General features: G+C 45.6%; 1 protein-coding gene across 1 annotated transcript in view; it reads left to right on the plus strand.

Annotated features, from left to right (window-relative positions):
- The first annotated feature begins 213 nt into the window (after positions 1-213).
- Positions 214-19,979, plus strand: part of LANCL3 (LanC like family member 3) — a 73,082-nt gene continuing 53,316 nt past the window's right edge. Inside the window, exon 1 of the mRNA XM_057538346.1 lies at positions 214-906. Within this exon, the coding sequence (XP_057394329.1) occupies positions 334-906 (573 nt within the window). The 5' untranslated portion in view covers positions 214-333. The remainder of the gene's footprint in view (positions 907-19,979) is intronic.

Consider the following 19,979-nt stretch of genomic DNA (forward strand, 5'->3'; position numbering starts at 1 on the left):
CCCTAGGAGAGGCGGCCGAGCTGCGGCGGCGCAGGAGGGGGCGGGTTCGGCGAGGGCGCGGCCTCTGCGAGGGGAGCGTGAGACGCGCATCCCCCGCGCTCGCCGGGGCCACTTGGGAGCCTCGCGGCAATCCGGTGCCCCACTTGGCAATCCGCTCCGCGCTCCTTCCTCGCGCCCGCCTCCTCTTGTCACCTCCCGTCTCAGCCTCCTCGCTCCATTCCGGCCGCACCCACCGCCATCCGAGTGCCTCAAAGAGCGAGAGGTGGTGCGCGGGACCGCAGGGCGCGCCCTCCGGCAGACCCCGGCCCGGCCTTGGGGGGCACGGGCGGCAGCATGGACACCAAGCGCTGCTTCGCCAACCGCTTCGATGACTACCAGGGCAGCCTGCTGGCGGGCCAGTGCGAGGAGGCGGTGGCGCCCTTGGTCACCGCCACCATCGAGCGCATCCTCCAGGAGCTGCCCCCGCTGGGGGGCGGCGCTGAGGGCCGGGGGGCGGCGGCCGCAGCCAGCAGTTGCCAGGGAGGGCTGTACGGCGGCGTGGCCGGGGTGGCCTACATGCTCTACCACGTCTCTCAGAGCCCGCTCTTCGCCGGGGCCCGGGAGCGCTACCTGCGCTCGGCCAAGCGCCTCATCGACGCGTGCGCCCGCGCCGAGGAGTGGGGCGAGCCGGACGCCGACACCCGCGCCGCCTTCCTGCTCGGGGGCGCGGGCGTGTACGCCGTGGCCACGCTCGTGTACCACGCCCTGGGCCGGTCCGACTACGTGCAGCCGCTGGGCAAGTTCCGGTCTCTGTGCGCCGTCTGCGCGCCCGTTTCCTTCCTCGAGTGCGGCTCCGACGAGCTGTTCGTGGGCCGCGCGGGCTACCTGTGCGCCGCGCTCGTGCTCAAGCAGAAACTCGCCCAGGAGGTAAGAGGCAGCCCCGGCCGCGAGGCGGCGCTCGCCGCCTGCCCGGCCCTGACCCGCCGCCCTGCCCCGGACTCGCGGCTCCGGGAACACCGCCCCTGGCTGTTCTCCACCTCTCTGTTACTCTTTGTCTGACATTGTCGTTTCTTGAGTCTCTTGAGGTTTATTTGAGGTTTATCTCCTGGTTTTTTCCCTCTCCCTCTTCTCTCCCCCCCTCCTCCACTCTCAGTCTCTCAGTTGGGATTCTGAGCCTTTGCGCTTTGCTGGTGTTTTACAGCGGACGCGGCACCTCCCCAAAAGCCTCTTTGCCCAGTAGTTTTCTGGAGGCCCTTTCAAGTGAGTTGTTTTTTTTTTTTCCCAAATGAAAGAGATTTCCCTTCCTTTGACCCTCCTGTCAAAAGCTGAAGCACCCTCGAATGTTAGAGTACTAGAAAATAATAGAAGTTTGGGGGGCTGATTATGCTATTATTGTTCCCATCATTAAGGTGAAGGTAAGTTGCTTCTGCGACCCCCAGGTCTGTAACCCAGAATAACTGCCCAGCTATAGGTCTGATGTGCTTCCTGTGTTGCTTTCTATTCAGTTCATTTCATGGCTCTTATAAAATGCAGATCTGATGGGGTGTCCTCTTTTAAATAAATGTAGACAGAATTTTACCCCATTGTAATTCAATGTGTTTTTGTTTTTTTCATTTTCAAGTGCGTCTTTAGGATTGTCAAGACGACAGCATACTTGACAGGGCAGGTTTTCTTAATGAATAGCTTTCCAGTGGCTCCTTGAAGTGAATTGGATTTCACAGCTACATATGGGGTGGGTTTTTTTTTCCGGATTCACTTTGAATACAGCGTGTGGATACTAGAAGAGAATGTGCCAGTTCCTGTAGAGTAGGCAAAAAAAATCCTCCAAAGGATCATAGTAACTAGAACTGAAAGAGAGGCACTTTCATTCATAACCCACTGGAGCCAAATATTGTTCTAGGGAGGAAGTGACACATTTAACTTGGCTCTATTTGGGCGAGAGCGGCGTTTGAAGAAAAATTAAAGGCACACAGTGTTTTTAAAGTGTAATTAACTTAGATAACCTCTACAGAGGCAGGCTTGATTTTTGTTTTCATTTATAGCAGGTGAGGTTAATTCAAGTGAGAAAAAAGATTACTAAAGACTGCACTGTGCTAGCAGGGAAGCAAAGGGCTGTGTGACCAAGTTGTCTTGAAATAGTTCACTCTGCTTCTGAGTCACTGTTATCTGCTAGCGGTTTCCCAAGGGCCCTTCCAGTTGTATAAAACCTTTGAGAAGGCCACAGGGCTATTTACATATCATTTGCATTATATTTGCATCTGCTCCTCAGACCTTGCTGTCTGGCGGCAGGCAATTTTCAAATTCGTGGGGGTTTTTTTTCCCCCAGTTGTTTTCCTTAAACTTGCTGCTTTCCCTTTCTATGCTTTTCTCTGGAATGGAATGGCAGGGTGGGAGACCCATCAGGCTACGCAGGTGGCAACAGATCAGAAGGACTCCTTGCCCCAAGACTGGTGGCCCAGGGCCAGTCTGCAATGCTGATCCACAAAGACATTTATTAAGACCTCTCTTTTGCCCTGCTGCCAAACCAGATCTCTCTTTTTATACTAATCAAGTTGAGGTGCTCTGGCCCCTGCTCCCAGGACATAGAACAAGCTCTGAGAGTAAAACAAAACACAAAACAAAACCCATCTCTTAGCCTGAGCAAATCAGCTAGTCTCAGTGCCAGCCTCAGCTGTGGTAACCCAAGAAGTTCAGGCTTGAAAGGTGCAGGGCAGAGGCTAAGCATGCCAGGCTGGAAGCCCTTTGTGGGGAAAATACAAGTTTTCTGCACCATCCCCACCCCCATGTCCTAGCCTGCATATGGCTTTGCCCTCAGTAGATGATCCATAAACCTTGATTAAATTGAATTGTGAACTTCTGTCATTTCTCTATAAATAACCTGTCATTCTGTCCTGGGTTTCTTTTCCTCCAATGTCATTTATATTCACTTTCCTCTGGCCCGGTTACCCCTACTCTACGTCCTTCTGAGATCCAGATGCACATATATTCCATCTTTGTATCACTTCATGTTGCTTATCCTCTCTTTTATGTTTTCCATTTACTTATTTCTTTGTGCTGCATTCTAGGTAACTTCATTAGATCTATCTTCCACTTCACCAGTTCTCCCTTGAGCCGTGTTTCACCTGCCATTAAACCCATCTGTTGAGTTTTACATCTATCAATTTTATTTTTCTTTTCTGTAAGTTCCAGCTGAGCTTTTCTCATGGTTTCATATTGCTTGTTAAGTTTTGTGATTTGACCTTTTTGGGGGAACATTTAATGCATTTTTTTGGGGGGTACTTCATATCTGGTAATGTAAATGTTGGAAGTCCTTGATGGTGTCATTTTCTTGTTTGTGGTTTCTGCATACTGTCCCTTATGGGGGCATGTTTCCTTGGGTCCTTGATCTTCTACCATGCACATATATTTGGTTGATTTTAATATGTGGTGTCTAAATTGAGGATGCTTCTTTGCAGAGATCTGTGCTCGCTGCTTCTGGGATTCAGGGATACTGCCAGCCTGGAACCATTTTAGCCTTTTTCCTTGGTGTCTCCAGCTTGATGCAGGAGATAGCAACATTTGCCCTCAGGGCGACCTTGCCTGGCTTATCACATATGGTTCTGCTCAAGTTTTTTGTTTCGTTTTGCTTTTTTAGGGGGACTTGGGGCTTCCCCTTGCTGTATTTGAGCCTAACTATATACTGGTAAATAAGTCTCATAAAGGATATGCGGTATTTAATCAATTACAAGATTCTGCCAAATTAAGATGCATTTTTCACGTACCAGTAAGAAAGAAAAAAAAGGTCCATTAAACTGACATAATACTTCTTATCACTAGCATTTTACACTTATTGAAAGAGCTCGTTTAGAGTTATTTAGACAGTGATTTTTATCATATATCACTCGTGTATACCTAGAAGAAAAATATAAGCAAAATAAATTGGTTTATGATATTCACAACACTTTCTTACATTCATACAACAACAGGCTTTAATTACTTTCTCCTTAGAGTCACTAGCATCTGTGATTTTTCTGCAAAATATCATCCTCTGTGCTGTCAAAAGCACTGGTGATGCAGCATTTCTTTAAAAAGTGTTCCACTTTGTCTCTGGCATTTTTCCAAGTGCTTGACACCCATTTTGGAGGTTTTGATGCACCATGCACAGACCAGGAGAGCTAAGTCCTACTGCCTCTGGGCAGATAGTGATTTTGAGGTACATTTTAATTACAGAGATATTAAAATTTTTTTTAAAATGGTGCATCTTAGAATCAATAAAATTATGCAGTTCCTCTGTTATAGGGAAAGGCCTTTCTGAGTATCCAGATGAGTGCTAGTGAAAGTGTGGCTTGCAGGCCAGTGCCATTCTGCAAATTTGTTCCTGGTCTAAAAGGATATAAGTACAGAAATGGAGAGTTAAGCATTTAGGAACTTTTTTAGTAATTATACCAAGTAATTTTTTTGTCAGTTGGATCTAATAAAAAAAAATTGGGACTCATATTTCATATGTCTTTTTAATTTTATTTTCTGGCAATATATCAATATGTTATTTTACAAAAACATCGGTTCATTATGTATTAGAAATAAACAAAATTGGTCTTTCACCAATGATAGTTGGTAGATAGCCTTGATCTTAACGGGTCTCAAAGTTTAACTTCGGGCAGAATCACCTGGAGGGCTCATTAAACAGGTTTTAGGTGGGTCTGGGATAGAGTGTGAGAATTTGCATTTCTAACAAGTTCCCAGATGATGCTGATGCTGCTGTCCCAGGGACCACAGTTCCAGAGCCACTGCCCTAGACTACCGTATTGCTGGAAGCAGAAAGCTTATCGCCAAGGATTTCCGGCTTGGTTTGTAGGACAAGAAATCCTGATGCTCTCTTGGAAAGTCCCTGCTTCCAGTGATCACTTTTTTTTTTTTTAAGATTTATTGATTGATTGATTGATTGATTGATTGCTATGTTGGGTCTTCGTTTCTGTGCTAGGGCTTTCTGTAGTTGGGGCAAGCGGGGGGCCACTCTTCATCGCGGTGCGCGGGCCTCTCACTATTGTGGCCTCTCTTGTTGCGGAGCACAGGCTCCAGACGCGCAGGCTCAGTAGTTGTGGCTCACGGGCCCAGTTGCTCTGCGGCATGTGGGATCTTCCCAGACCAGGGCTCGAACCCGTATCCCCTGCATTGGCAGGCAGACTCTCAACCACTGCGCCACCAGGGAAGCCCCCTTTTTTTTTTTAATGAATTTAGAATAACTTCTCTAAACTTGAGTTTGTTTAATCTCCATTCCTTGGTACACCGTTCAGAGCAAAATGTGCATTTTATTTTTTCAGTGAATTGATGCCATGGTTGGGTATAAATAAGCTTCCAGTTCTTTTGATAATACCATGGACAATCCATTGACAGCATTTTAGGGTCTGATCAAATAGCACCAGTGCCCAAGATAACCCTTTCCAGTGGTATAAACCAGACCACACACCAGACTTCTGAGCTATTTGTGTTGCCTTGTTGAGGTGAGACAGGAGGAAGCATCTTCATGAAAAATTGGTATTGCATATCCACTGCATAGTTCCCAGCAACAACTCTTGTTATCACTGTCATCTCGAAGAATATGTATTAACCTCAGAGACCTTGATAAATGACCCTTTAGGAGAAAATTAATATCTTTAGGTGAGTCAAATATGTTAATCATTGGTGCCGCAGGCAGAGTAAATTTCCTTCTTGCTGCCATGGCAAGTGCCGTAAATCCTTGCAAGGTCCACAGGCAACATTTATGACCCTCTGAATATTGGGCAATGCCTGCCATTCGCTGGGGTGGGAGTAATTAACATCTCCTGATTTCAGGTGTTATGTTAGGAACATTTTTAGTGTTCTAAACCAGTGCTTCTCAAACTTTAATGTATCTGAATCACCTGGAGAATCTATTAAAGGTCTGGGATGGGGCCTGAGATTCTGCATTTCTTAGAAGCTCCTAGGTGATGCCAGTGTTCCACTGAATGGTCCTTTGCTGAACACTTTTGAACAGTGTGCTTTCATAGAGTACCCCTTCTTGCAAACTAGCAAGTGGGGTACTGGTATAGCTCTTCACCCAGAAGCTCAGCCTGGTCACCTAAAGGCATTGCCTGCTTCTTTATGTTCATTTAGTAAAAAACATTCTGCTTACTCCGTGGACAGTATTCAGATCAGCAACTACTGCTTTTATGTCTGTGTCCTTTAAGAACTTTTTACCTTGGTCATTAGAAAGGTCAACTTTATTTTCATCAGAAAATGCTGTTGGGAGACTTCCTTGGCGGTCCAGTGGTTAGGACTCCACGTTTCCACTGCAGGGGGCACGGGTTCGATCCCTAGTCAGGGGACTAAGATCCTGCAAGCGGCGCCGCACGGCCAAAAAAAAAAAAAAGAAATGCTGTTGAGGGAAGAGTTGTCATGAATGTCATATTGAAAGTAATTCCATAGCGTTGTATCAGAAGAAAACCCCAAATCCCAAGGAGAGAGATACGATGCAGACTCTGTGCTGTGCTACTTAATGATGTCCTCAGAAGGCCACAGCTTTCCTTTGTAAACTTCAGCTTGTGATCAGTGATCAGTGGTGCATGAGACCGAGTACTGCTTTAATAAAACGGTTTCATTGCTTGCTTTGGTCTTGGGTGAAACAGCAGTGATGAGAGATATTATTAGAGCCTGTGTGCGGCCATTGCTTACTGCGAGGCGCTCATATGTTTCTATTCCCAAGGAGCAAATTACCATAACCTAACAGGGATTATTTCAAACAACGAAATCTACTCAGATCTGAGGGTGGAAGCTGGATTCCTTTCCTGGCCAAGTGTATCACTTACCAGTGCTTTTAGCTGTAGGTGACAGAAAACCTGACTACGGTGGCTTAAACAGATTAGGCTTATTATTCTAACATGTAAAGAGGTCTGGCATTAGATGGCTGCTGGTATTTGTAAAATGAGTTGGTGCTGTCAGGGTCTTTCCCAGGTCATAGTTGCAGAATCTGTGGGGAAGCTCCAGACACCATGATTATATTCAAGGCAGGAAGCAGAGGGAAGGCTGTACTAAGTATGTCTGAAGTGACCAGGGAAGCAAAAGCTGTCCAAGACATCACCACATTTCTCCTTATATCTGTTGACCAGGGCGCTTGCATGGCCACACAAGGGAGACTGGGAAAGCTTTCATTTATCTGGGCCACCTTGAAAACTGCTGGGTTTCTGTTAGGAAGAAAGAAGGGATAAATGGATATTGGGTAAGCAACTAACTATATGCCACACCTAAAGTAACTAGAAGTAAAATGTCCCTGCCTCTGTGATTCAACTTTGTTCTTAGCAGAATCCAATATTCACTACTAGGAGAGAGAGCCACTGTCTGCTGGGGGTAGGGGGTGGGTTTGGTAGAGTAAAGAAGCAAAGGTCAAACAGCCTTTCAACATCCAAACTCCATTTCCTCCGGGTGAGATAAATATACATATTGGGTTTTGAAGGCACAAATTACACCTAAAATCAAAAGGAAAGGTAATAGACATCACACTGTACACACAGAGTAGTTTGGAAATTCAACAACAGAATTTCCAAAGTCATAAATATGGTGGTACCCCTTATCCTGCAATTGTATTTGACAGTTCAGGTATTAGCTTCTGTTGTCAGCTTAATGAATCCCTAAAGATTTTGAAAAAAACCCTTGTACTATTAATTATAATTAGACTGCCTCTTGGGACACTTCAAGATTCAGTTCTTGATAAGGAGCAGTCGATAAGGTCTTTTGATAAAGAATGAAGCAACATGGAACATGAACATATTGGGGGTATTATATTCCTTTTAGAAACGTTCTTTGGGCATTGATTCTTAAATAATGACTATCTTTCCAATGATGTTACTATATATTTTCTGTTGATTTTTAGATGACCTTTTGCATCAATTAGAGTTAATTAGACCTGCATTAGATTAGGGTTTTGCCCACTGTGGAGCTGGGTAACTGCTTTTTTAATTCTTCTTCATTTAACCTTATTAAAATAATTTAGTTGCTAGGAGTTCACTCTTATTTTGAAGATGAAGGAAAATACGGTTTGGTGGGGGAGAGGGTGATGTATTTCTCCTTCTTGATTAAAAACAGTGTGTGTATATGGTCAAGATCAGGCCTTTCACCTTGGCTTTGTAACATTTTGAAGGTGATTGCGTTGTTTAATCCTCTCTCTCTGTGCTTTCTGGCTCTGCATTAGCTCATACATTTTTATCTGTAGCCTGGTCACTGGGTGAGAGGGAATGATGATTTGTGTGGTGCAGATTTTAGAATTTGGAGGAGAAAAGTGCAATAAAAGACAACTCTTCATTTTGTTTCATTCGTCTAAAGGCTATAGAAGTGTTTCACAGATTCCCATAGAAAGTCTGGCAGAAGATGGAGATTGGGAAGAGAGATGGGTGTGCTTCTTTTGCTCTGTCTTGAATCAGGAGATTAGTTCTTACACAGACTTCCCATTCCTGCTTTCTAAAGAGAATGCGGAATAGCTTGTGTCAGGTCTAAAGGCCCGTTGGGGTCCTGGTGGGATTGTGTGGCAGAGATAAAACAAAGTAGAGTTTTAGGGTTTTCCGTGTGTACCTCCAAATGGATGACCTGAGCTCACACACCCTGGAAGAGGTGAACGTCGGAGTGCTGTGCTCTGATTTCACATCGGTGCCTCTGCCCTTATTGACAGACCTGTAAGCACGACTCCCTCTTTTGTGTTTGCCTAGAACCTGGAACCTGCTTCCATCATAGCGCTTGGCACTTTGGGTCCAGAGCTCTGCCAGGGCAGAGGGCTCTTTGAGGGTAGACCCAAGGCCTCAGACTCCAAAGGGCAAGGAGTGTGTCCTGTCCTGCTCCTCACCGTGCGTGGTACCGAGTAAACAGACGCAGATTGAAGCAGCCCACTGTGATGCTTCGATTTGAGTTCGTCTCTCATCTTATGATCCCCGTTTTCATGGGAACATTATGCCTGCTTTCACTGTACTTCTTCGACTCATGTTGAGAGAGTTCTTGGTGTGACTTCAAAAGGCACTCAAAATATCTTGACCTTTTCTTTTCAGAGCACAATGATTAGAAGGGGATACCTGGTGCAGCAGTCAAGCGAAAAAAAAAAAAAGTGGGGAGTTGAGGAGAATGAAAAAAGCATGGAGGTTGATGGGCATGGATACCTTCAAGTTTTCAATTAACTTGACATGTCGCTGCCCAAGAAGCATACAGTGAAGTGGGCAGCTCTGTTATCCTTGGGAGATGAGAATATTCTCTGAGCTCTACAAAATGAGGCTGTGATATTGAAACGCTGCCAGTCTCCCCTCTGGGCAGCTTGCCTGCATTTCACCCAGGCCTTGAGTTCTTTCTCAGCTGCTCTGGCGTCTGTGCCCTTCCTGCTGTTCCCCGCTTTGCCAAAGGCCAGCCTCCCTGAGCTGTGAGAGAATCTGCCCTTTGTTGTACTTGAACAGGGACTGTTTCCAACATTTCAATTGCTCTTCTCCTAGGGAGCCAGAGAGAGAGGGAGAAGCCGCGTGACAATTGTTTGACTCTCAAGCCAAAATGTAATGGTTTTCCGAAGCTAAGCATCCCATCTTTAAAGTGAGTGGCCTCCCTCCAAGTCCTTCCGGCTTTGAAATGGTTGTCAGACCTGCCTTTGTCCTGAGAGAGCCCGTGAGAGATTCTGCAGTGATTTCAACTTTGAAGCCCCTGTCAGGAGGCATCTGGAGAGCTTTTGCAGAGACATTCAAGCTTGGGCATGTGTCTCAGTTATCTGTTGCTGCCAAAGAACCTTAAAACTTCCTGGCTTCTGTTTTGGTTATGATTTAGTGCTTCCGAGTCCATCTAGTGGTTTGGCTGGTCTGGGCCAGGCTTGGCTGATCGTGGCTGGGCTTGCCCACGTGTCTGCACTGAGCGAAAGGTCAGCTGGAACTGGCTGGTCTGGGGTGGCCTCACTCGTATGTCTTTCCATTGGCTAGCTGATGGCTGGGGTGATTGGGGTGACTGAACTCCAAGAGTGAGGACGGAAGTACGCAAGGCCTCTGGAGGCTTTGGTTCGGAAGTGCTGCATCACGACTTCCGCGCCTGTTGACTGAAGCAAAGTCACGTGGGCAGTCAGTGTCAAAGGGTAGTCAGCTGGACTCCACCTCTTGATGAGAGGAACTACAAAGTAAAACTGCAAGGGCCGGGATGCAGAGGGGGAAAGACTTTGGCCAGCCTTGCAGTCTGTCAGTGTGTGATGTCAGAGGCAGCATGAAGTCGTGTGTTGGGTGTGGATGTGTGTTCTCAGGGTTCTAGGCTTTGGGGAGGTGTGGGGAGGTGGGTGTGCTGGAGAGGGGGTGGGGCAGGTGCTGAGGAGCTTTCCACATCCCCTTGCCTTCAGCATCTCTCATGAGGGCTGCCGTAAACAGTCCCCAACAGCTTCCTTCACCTCACGGGTATCATAGGCCATTTACCCTCCTGCCCTTCCCAGAAGGCCAATGCTAGGTATTAAATGTATGTAACTACAGAATGAGGCCAGAACAGTGTGGTGGTGTTCAGTAATGTGCTTTTGCTGTTTGCTGTTCACATGAAGAGCCGAAAATGGATAGTGATTATTTAACCCAATTATTAAGCAATTACAGTTGACCCTTGAACAACATGGGGGTTGGGGGCAGTGAGCTTCTGCACAGCCGAAACTCTGCATTATAACTTTACAGTCACTCTCCATATCCATAGTTCCACCTCCATGGGATCAGCCAACCTCGGATCATGTAGTACTATGGTATGTATTTATTGGGAAAAAATCTGCGTGTAAGTGGACCTGTGCAGTTCAAACCCATGTTGTTCAAGGGTCAACCCAATATGGTTGCTTTTGCCATAGTTCTTGCCTTAAGATTGAAATACAGTGACTCAACACCTGAGATTTTTTCCCCTCAGACCAACACAAATACACAGCCTACTTACCAACTATGAAGGTCCATGGTGTACATATTTTTGTGTATTTACCCACCCTTGACTTCATCTTAGTTATCCTGCTCATTTTTATTTCACGTTATCTTCATGGTGGCCTACGAGGTCGTATATGTTGGGCATCCTCCCTTCCTGGCCTCACCTCTCTGACCTCATCTCCTGCCTATCTCCCCCTGGCTCTCACTGCTGCAGACACACCGGCCTCCTTATACTGTTCCTTAAACACACAGATACCCTTCCACGTTAGGGCCTTTGCATGAGTTGTGCCCTCTGCCTAGAAAACTCTTCCCTCACACATCACTTTGGCTAGTGTCCTCACCTCTTTCAGGTCTTTGATCAGATGGCGCCTTTTCTACAAAACGTGCCCTGACCCTCCTATTTAATACAGAATACCGTGCCCCTCCCCACAACCTCCCAACCCTCCTTCCCTGCTCTACATTCTCTTCTCTCCTTAATGCTCATCACCTTTTAGTATACTAGATACTCATTTATCATATTAATTTCATGTTTTCTGAACCTCTTCCTCCTGTGTTTTGGGGGTCCCCAAGACCACCCCAGGATTGTTGATGCACTCAGAGAACTCAAAGGACTCAGTACACAGTCATAACCATGGTTATGATTTACTACAGCGGCAGGACACAAAGCAAAATCAGCGAAGGGAAGAGGTGCCCGGAGTGAAATTTGGGGGAAAACCAGGCACTGGCTTCCAAGGGTCCTCTCCCTGCAGAGTCAAAAAGGACACGCTTCATTCCCCTGGCAGCTAGTTGTGACAACACATGGGAGATGTGGTTTTCCAGGGAGGCCCATTGGAGACTCAGCACCCCGGGTCTTTACTAGGGGCTGGTCATGTGGGCGCCCTCTGCCCAGCACGTATCAAAATTCTAGACTCCCAGAAGGAAAGCAGGTGTTCAGAATAAACTATATTGTTTGCACGAACAGTTGAGGCACACCTTTACTAGCCCTGGGCGTGATTGTCCAGAAATCCAAGTTCTCAAATGCCAGCCAAGGCCAGCCTTGCAAACAGGCCTCTCTAAGAAGGGCAGTCTCGGGCCTGCTGTGATAACTTTTTCCTCCATACCACGCAGGAATCTAAGCTCCTTGAGGACAGAGATCTTTGTTTTGTACCATCATGCGCCCCCTAGAGCAGTGTGTGACACATAGTAAGTGCTCTAAGTGCTCAACAAATATTTATTGAATAAAGAGAGGGAACACAGGCCCTTGGGTGGACTACTCCCTGTGGCAGAAATACCTCACAAAGGAGGAATAGTCTCCTGGTTTACCCCTACGGGGCTTTACCTGAAGCAGCAGGCCCATATACATACAACTCCCATCCAGACAGCCCCTGTCCAGGGGACCTGAAACAAGCCCGGCCTCCACACCCTCACAAGTCCATTTGTCCGGGAGCAACGTGTTCAGAGTAGTTGCTTGGTGAGGATCCAGGTCCTTTGTTCCTGGCTTTCCTCTTCCCATGTTTGTTTTTTGCCATCCTACGGTGCCGAGGGTTGGAATGAAAACTGGCCTAGTTGTGGACCATTTGACTTGACCTGCATCCGGTTGTGACATTTATGCAGGCAATGTCTTAGTTTCTTCTTCTAGTGTTTCTTTTTAAAGGCAAAAGGGCCATGTGAAAGGACTTTCCCCTCACACGATATACATTTCCTCCTCCTCTGTTTCCAGATCCTGAACCATTTTTCACTGTGACTCTGTAAGCTCTGTAGTTTTCCTATGATCAGTGACTCTTCAGGGTAAAAACCTCAGTTTTTCATTCCCCGTTCCCTCAGTAAATGAAAGATTAAGCTAATTTCAAAACTACTTGTGTCAGGATTTCATCCCATCTGGAAAGCCTATCTGTTTCATAGAAGGCTTGCTTGTCACATTCTGAAGTTTGACAAATTGATGGAATGAATCATTTGTTGAAATTCAGCAAAGAGCGCCCAGCCCTATATTCTATGTCTCGGCTTAAGATTGGTCTCAGCTCAAAAATACTAAATTGCATTTATCAGCAGGAAAAAAAAAATGAAGGGTTTTTAAAATGCATATCATAGTACCATCTGAGAATATAAATCTCATGTAACATTTGTCATCAAAATTAAGTTTTAATATTATTGCAAGAATGTGTTGATCCATCATTCCTACCAATAGAATAGGCTAGGTTGGCATATTAATAACAGTTCTAACTAATGCTGAGTCACTTTTGTATAGGGAGAATATTCTTCTGAATGGAAGGAATTATGAATCTACTCTTAGGGCAAATAAAAAATAATTGCCCATCAAGATTGCCAGACTGATCAGATGAATTAATATTTCTGGCTGAGAAATGGTAAATTCTGGGGGAGAAAACTGTCAGGGAGCATTCACCGGCGACTTTAACAAATGACTTGGTCTTGACAGAAACGTTTTAAATACAGCTTCTAGATGTTTAAAGTATTTAGTCATCTTGACAAGATTGGGTTAGCCTTTCCTGAAACTTAAAAAAAAAAAAAAAAAAAAACTGACATGTTCGAAAAAAGGGAATCATATGGCAGGATATTACAGTACTCGGCCAGAGCTCTTGAGGACAGTGACTTTGTTTCTTTCTGGAGCTGGTAAGGACCTAAAAGAATTTCTGCTCCATGTCCTTCATTTTATAGATGAGAAAACTGAGGTCCAGAGAGGTGCAGGGACTTGATTACAGCCACACAGTAAACTAAAGCGAAGCACAGAAGAGAACTCAGGTTCTTTCACTTTCAGGTTGCTGAGCCATTCTGATCCAATGATATGGTCTAAGGCAGGGGTCCCCAACCCCCGGGCCGCAGAGCGATACCAGTCCGCAGCCTGTTAGGAACGGGGCCGCACAGCAGGAGGGGAGCGGCGGGCGAGCGAGCGAAGCTGCATCTGTCGCTCCCCATCGCTCGCATTACCGCCTGAACCACCACCACCACACCCCTGCCCCCGTCTGAGGAAAAACTGTCTTCCATGAAACTGGTCCCTGGTGCCTAAAAGCTTGGGGACCGCTGGTCTAAGGCAGTGGTTCTCAAAATCTAGGGGCATCAGAATCACCTGGAGAGCTTGTTAATACACAGCTTCCTGGGTCCTACTTCAGAGTTTGTTTCCATAGGTCTGGGATAGGGACAGGGAATTTGCATTTCTCGCAAGTTCCCAGGTGATGCTCTTGGTCCTGGTCCAAGGGAAGGGTTGGAGAGGGTAGTGAGGAAACTAAGAATAAATGTGGAATTTTCTGCAGGGGAAGAGGGAATGACTGACTGATTGATTTTAGCTACTCCTGAGTATCTTCATACTCAGAGAATAGAAGGTCTGTTAGTAATTTTACTTTTCCTATTGCACTTGTACTTATTGTTAAATAAGGTTTCTACTATTAGCCCAAGTGGTAAATTTCTTTCCTGACTCAGAATTATGACCCATTGCGGGCCTGGTAATGGGTAAAAGGGACCACAGCAAATCAGTGCCAAGGAAAAGAAAATCCCTAAGAGGTATTTTAAAATATGGAATAATGGTTGATTGTAAATACCTCTTCAGAATCAAAATCATTACCAGGAAATCATCGAGTTGCCTTTACTCATCTTGAGCATTCCCATTAACATAGGAAGAAAGAGAGCCAGAAATGGTGACTGCAGACAAAAAAATTGGTTAATTGAGCTGACAAAGAGAATTGAACTTAAAGCAGGAATTTTATCCCTCCAAATTTTGTTTTTCTGGGCCAATTAACAAATTTGTTGCCAGAAGTGTGCTTTACGTTTTCCTTGGTGCTACAGAATGTGAAGACTGTCTGATAGTAAGATGATATCCAAAAACCAAGTTCTCATGGTAGATTCGAAGCACATCTTTTCATTAACATAAAGTTTGTCTTTATTTCTTCTTTTTATCTTTTTGTCGGTATTCATTAGCTAGTTAGATTGAAATGGATGCTTTATAATATACTGAGACAAAATCAAAATTGTTGGTCGCAACCTTTCCTCCTGCCTCTTCTCAGAAATCTACCTGCTAAAAAGAAACCCATATTTGCCTGCTCAGAATCCCTCTAAATTGTCCCCTTCACCTTCCTAGGGTAGGAAGAAATTATTCCTTGCTGGCCTGGAGACTAAATCAAGGTTTTGGGAGAAGGGGAGAGAAGACAGGGTGGAGGAAAAGAACCCAAAAGGATTCTGGGGCTCAAGAGATCATTTGTGTGTAAAAGGTTCCAAAGCAGCTGTGAGGGACAAAGGAACTAGTGATTGGGGTTGAGAAAGTGTTATGTGGGTTATGAAGGGATCTCTATTACTATGTTTTGAAAGACAAAGAAAAGAGCTGCTTTTTCGATGGTCTGTAGCTACTAAAGGAGACACTGCTCCAAGATTAGACCACATGGGTCCTTGGATTTATTAAGTTTACTCAAAGTACCTACGATTCAGTCTTTGCTCTAATAAAATTTGTTTGCAAGAGGGAGTCAAGGGAATCCATGGAAAATTAGGTTTCCAAGGAAACCAGCCTGGATGGGATAAGAGGAACATTATGCCTATCTATCAATTAACAAATATTTACAGTCACATGAGGGCTCTTGCTGTTGGTGAGAAGGGAAACATTCCACACTGCTCCAGCGGAAGTGGTGAAAGAAATAGGGGCATGGAGGTACAGGGGAGAACTTGAGACTACAGACCTCAAAAAGGGAAAAATATACTGTGGTTTCAGAAAAAAAAAAAAAAAAGGTTCTGGTAAAAACTCTGAGTCACCGGGCTTCCCTGGTGGCGCAGTGGTTGAGAATCTGCCTGCCAATGCAGGGGACACAGGTTCGAGCCCTGGTCTGGGAAGATCCCACATGCCACGGAGCAACTGGGCCCGTGAGCCACAACTACTGAGCCTGCGCGTCTGGAGCCTGTGCTCCACAACAAGAGAGGCTGCGATAGTGAGAGGCCCGTGCACCGCAATGAAGAGTGGCCCCCGCTTGCCACAACTAGAGAAAGCCCTCGCACAGAAACGAAAACCCAACACAGCCAAAAATAAAAATAAATAAATAAGTTTAAAAAGTAACATTAAAAAAAAAAAAAAAAAAACTCTGAGTCACCTTTCCATTCTGGGGAAACTGAGTGTATCAGTTACCTATTGCTACGTGACAAACTGCCTCAAAACTCAGTAGTTCAAAATAACAATCTTTTATTTTGCTCAAAAATGTGCAATTTGGATAGGGTTCAGCAGAGAGGGCTTGTTTTTTCTTCTGCTTTTGTCCGCTGGGGGGGCTCAACTTGAGGCTAGAGTAATTATTTTCAAGATGGCTCACTCACATGGGTGGCAAGTTGGTGCTGGTTCTCTACTAGGAGTTCATCTGGACTCGGAGCCTTGGTTTCTCTCCCCATTGGCCTTTCCATGGACTGCTTGGGCTTCCTTACAGCATGGTGGCTGGATTAAGTGAGCATCCTCAGAGAATATGACAAAAGTGCATGGCATTTCATGACCTAGCCTCGGGTGTCATATACTGTCACTTCTGAAGTACTCTGGTCAAAACAAATCACGGTGTCCTTTGAGGCTCAAGGAGAAGGGGAATGGAAAGGCCCTGGAAAAGCATGTGGATAGACATTTTTGGGTGATCTGCCACACAGGGAAACCTAAGGCATGGTCTAGGCTTTGAATTGGTGTTTACAAAAGTCAAACAGATGTCTCAGTGCTTCTCACCTTGCTTCTTTTCCTCCTTTTATCCCTGTAGACAGAATGCTTAGCCCTTACTAAAAGTCCAGTCCTAGAAGCAGCAACCCTAATCTTCTCCCATCTTTTTTTAAGAGGACAATTTGGGCCATTTTTAAACATTTCAGGTCACAGAGCTGGGAAGGAGAGAGTCAAAAAGACTCTTAATATTACACAAGAGAAGCGGAAGTTGCAAGTGTTCATCAGCAGGCTTTCCGACCAGCAGTGGCCCTCCCTAACACACTAAGAGATTCACCGATTCTGGAACTTCACCTGTAGCGGGCACTGTATTAATTGTATATACTCCTTGTCTTAGTTTGGGTTTCACTAAAGTGCACCCTGGGACAAGGATTTGGGAGCAAGTAGTTTACTTGGGAGATGATCTCAGGAAGCACAGTGAGGGAGTAGAAAGTTGAGGGAGTAGAAAGTAAGGGAGGGAAGGGAGGAAAGCCAACGAAGTGTATGATACTGAGCCGCTTCCCCCGTGGGCTTCTGGGGCACAGTCCCATGGGGACTTCTGATAGATGGTGTAGGACACACCCCAGAGCTGTCCCTTAGGAGGAATGAGGAGAGTGGAGTGTTTATCCACCAGTTCTTGTCCCTTGTTTGTTGGGGGCATTAACCCTGACACTTCTAGCCTGCCCCGTGCCCAGACCAAACACACTCACGAAGCCAAAGGAAGGCTTCAGGCAGACAGTACCCATCTTGACATTGTCTCCCACATGAGACTGTGCTTCAGCCCAAGACAGAAAAGTAAACTGCTGAATGCCGACTAGCTTTCTCTCCTCCTCTTCCCACGCAGCACCCCCAGCCCTTGTGCATCTCCTCTGCTCCACGGCTCTGGTGGTTTCCTTTTTTTTTTTTTAATTTTTTGTCTCCCATCCCAAACCATGGTTAGAAGGATGCATTTGCTTACCTATCTCACCATGGTTTGTGTCATATCTATCCTTCTCATGGAGGCAGGCCTAGTCATCCTCTCATTTTTTAAAAAATTTTTATTGGGGTATAGTTGATTTCCAACGTTGTGTTTCAGGTGTACAGCAAAGTGAATCAGCTATACATATCCACATATCCACTCTTTTTTAGATTCCTTTCCCATATAGGCCATTACAGAGTATTGAGTAGAGTTCCCTGTGCTATACGGTAGGTCCTTGTTAGTTATCTATTTTATATATAGTAGTGTGTATATGTCAGTCCCAGTCTCCCAATTTATCCCTCCCTCCCCCCTTTCCCCCCTGGTAACCATAAGTTTCTTTTCTACATCTGAGTCATCCTCTCATTTAAAACAAAGAGGATAGGGCCTGTCGTCCACTTCTGATGTGGGAAATGGAAGGGTTCCTTGAATGGCCCGGGTCAAGGTCATAGTAATTATAGCTAGAGGATGAAGGAATTGAAGAAGACTGATACAGGCCAGTGTTCTTAAAGTGATGCTCCTCCAGCACCAGTATACCTGGCCTGCTTGATGTGAATACATGCCGGGTGGCAATAGACTGGGGTGCTTCCGAGCTTTGGGTCCAGTTGCCTGAGTTTGAATCCCAGAGCTCCTCACTAGTTGTATGACGCTGGGCAAGTTACCTGAGTCTTCTGTGCCTCATTTTCCTCATCTATAAAGGGTGTCATATGATTGTTTTGTGGATTAGATGGGAGAGAACATGAAATGCATATAGAATGATGCCTGGCAATTACTTAGTGCTCAGTGATGCTTGTTGTTGTTTTTATTATCATTCTTGTCCATATCCCAGACCTAGTGGATCATAATCACCAAAGATAGAGCCTGGAAACCTTCATTTCAAACCAGCCCCTCGTGTGTGATTCATATACATCCTGAAGTTTGAACACCACTTCCCCAGGCTGAGAGACCGAGAGAGCTATCAGGTGATGTCAAGGCAAGATTGATTAGCTCAGGAGCATCTCATTTCCCAGCAACTTCGGGAAATGAGGAGTTTCCTGTAAGTCAGTTCTCCAGATGTCTGGAGCTTTTCTCTTGTTTTAAACACCCAGTCATAAAAGTTAAAACTTGATGTATTATTCATCCTGAAGTCTAAATTCTAGTACACGCTTGCACAGAGAATTCTGGAAATAGTAGTGTTGTTAGCAGTATTTTGGGAGGAGACAGTCATGCAGATAGTAAATATTTATAGACTGCCTTGCTGTGTCCCCTTAGTGTGGTAGGTGCTGAGGATACAATGACAAACAGGACCAAAACCCTGCCTTCAAGATGCTCACTGTCTAGTGAAGGAAAGGCCAGGAAATGGTGCTGATGCAGTAAGAGAGGTGATAGGACAGAAGGCGGTTTTGAGCTTTGTCGCAGGGATGTCCTAAAGGCTGTGGAAGTGGGAGCGGGGGGTATGTGGCCCTCATGCTGGGCGCTCTGAGTGCTTGGTCCTGCTAGTTGATGCTCCTGCGTCCTTCGCTGGCTGGCAGTTGACACTCCTTGCTTCTGTCAATTTGCCTGCCTTCAAATGACATTCCTGTCCTCATCCAATGCACTGCTTCTAATCTGCTGTGGGCTGGAAACTGGATACCCTGAACTTGCTGGAACATTGCCCTCTCAGAAAGGCCTTCTCTGACCTTGCCGTCTAAAATAGTGTGCCCCCCTCCCCCCAACACGGTCTGCAGCCCCTTACCCTGATTGACTTTCCTTCGTGGCGTTTGTCACCTCCTGATGACATGTTACATGTATGCATTTATGTCCGATGGTCTGCCTTCTTCACTAGGACGTAAGTGCCAAGAGGGCAGCTTAGTCCACCTCTGTATCCAGCACCTGGAACCTGACCTGGCTCAGAATAGGTTTTTAATAAATATTGAGTGAGTAATAATAATAGCAGATAAATTTCTTTTTTTTTTTCTTTTTTGTCAGGGTATAACTTGCACTCAGTAAAATGCACCCATCTTACACGTGTTCAACTCAACGAACAGGTGTACGTGCGTGCACACATTGTAACCCCACCCAGAGCAGGATACAGCGCCTTTGTGGCACCCACCCAGCAGGTCCCTCAGACCCCTCCCAGTCAGCACCTCCTCCAGAAGGTACCCACTCTTCTGACTTCCACCACCATTGATTAGTTTTGCTCATTCTTGAATTTCATGTAAATGTAACCATGTGGTCTGTGTTTTAATGTGTCAGCCTTCTCAACACTATGCCTGTGAGATTCATCCATGCTGTTGAGTGTAGCGGCACCTCATGCTTTATTTCATTACTTGCAATGTTCTGAGTGAATTTATTGCAATATATTTAACCCATTCCGCTCACATGTGGATTGTTTCCAGGTCTGGCTGATAAGGAAAATAAGTTTTGAGAATGGTCCTGCAAGGCTCTGTGAGTTAGAGGGCATGAATGTCATGGCAACTTTTCTGGATGGTTTACTCTTACCCCATTTTCTCAGTCCTCCATTTCTGGAACTCTGCCCCTCCTCCCGTTTCGTCAGGGTTCTGATTACGCTTGG

This window comes from Balaenoptera acutorostrata, chromosome X (genome assembly GCF_949987535.1).
Source record: "Balaenoptera acutorostrata chromosome X, mBalAcu1.1, whole genome shotgun sequence".
NCBI classification, from domain to species: domain Eukaryota; kingdom Metazoa; phylum Chordata; class Mammalia; order Artiodactyla; family Balaenopteridae; genus Balaenoptera; species Balaenoptera acutorostrata.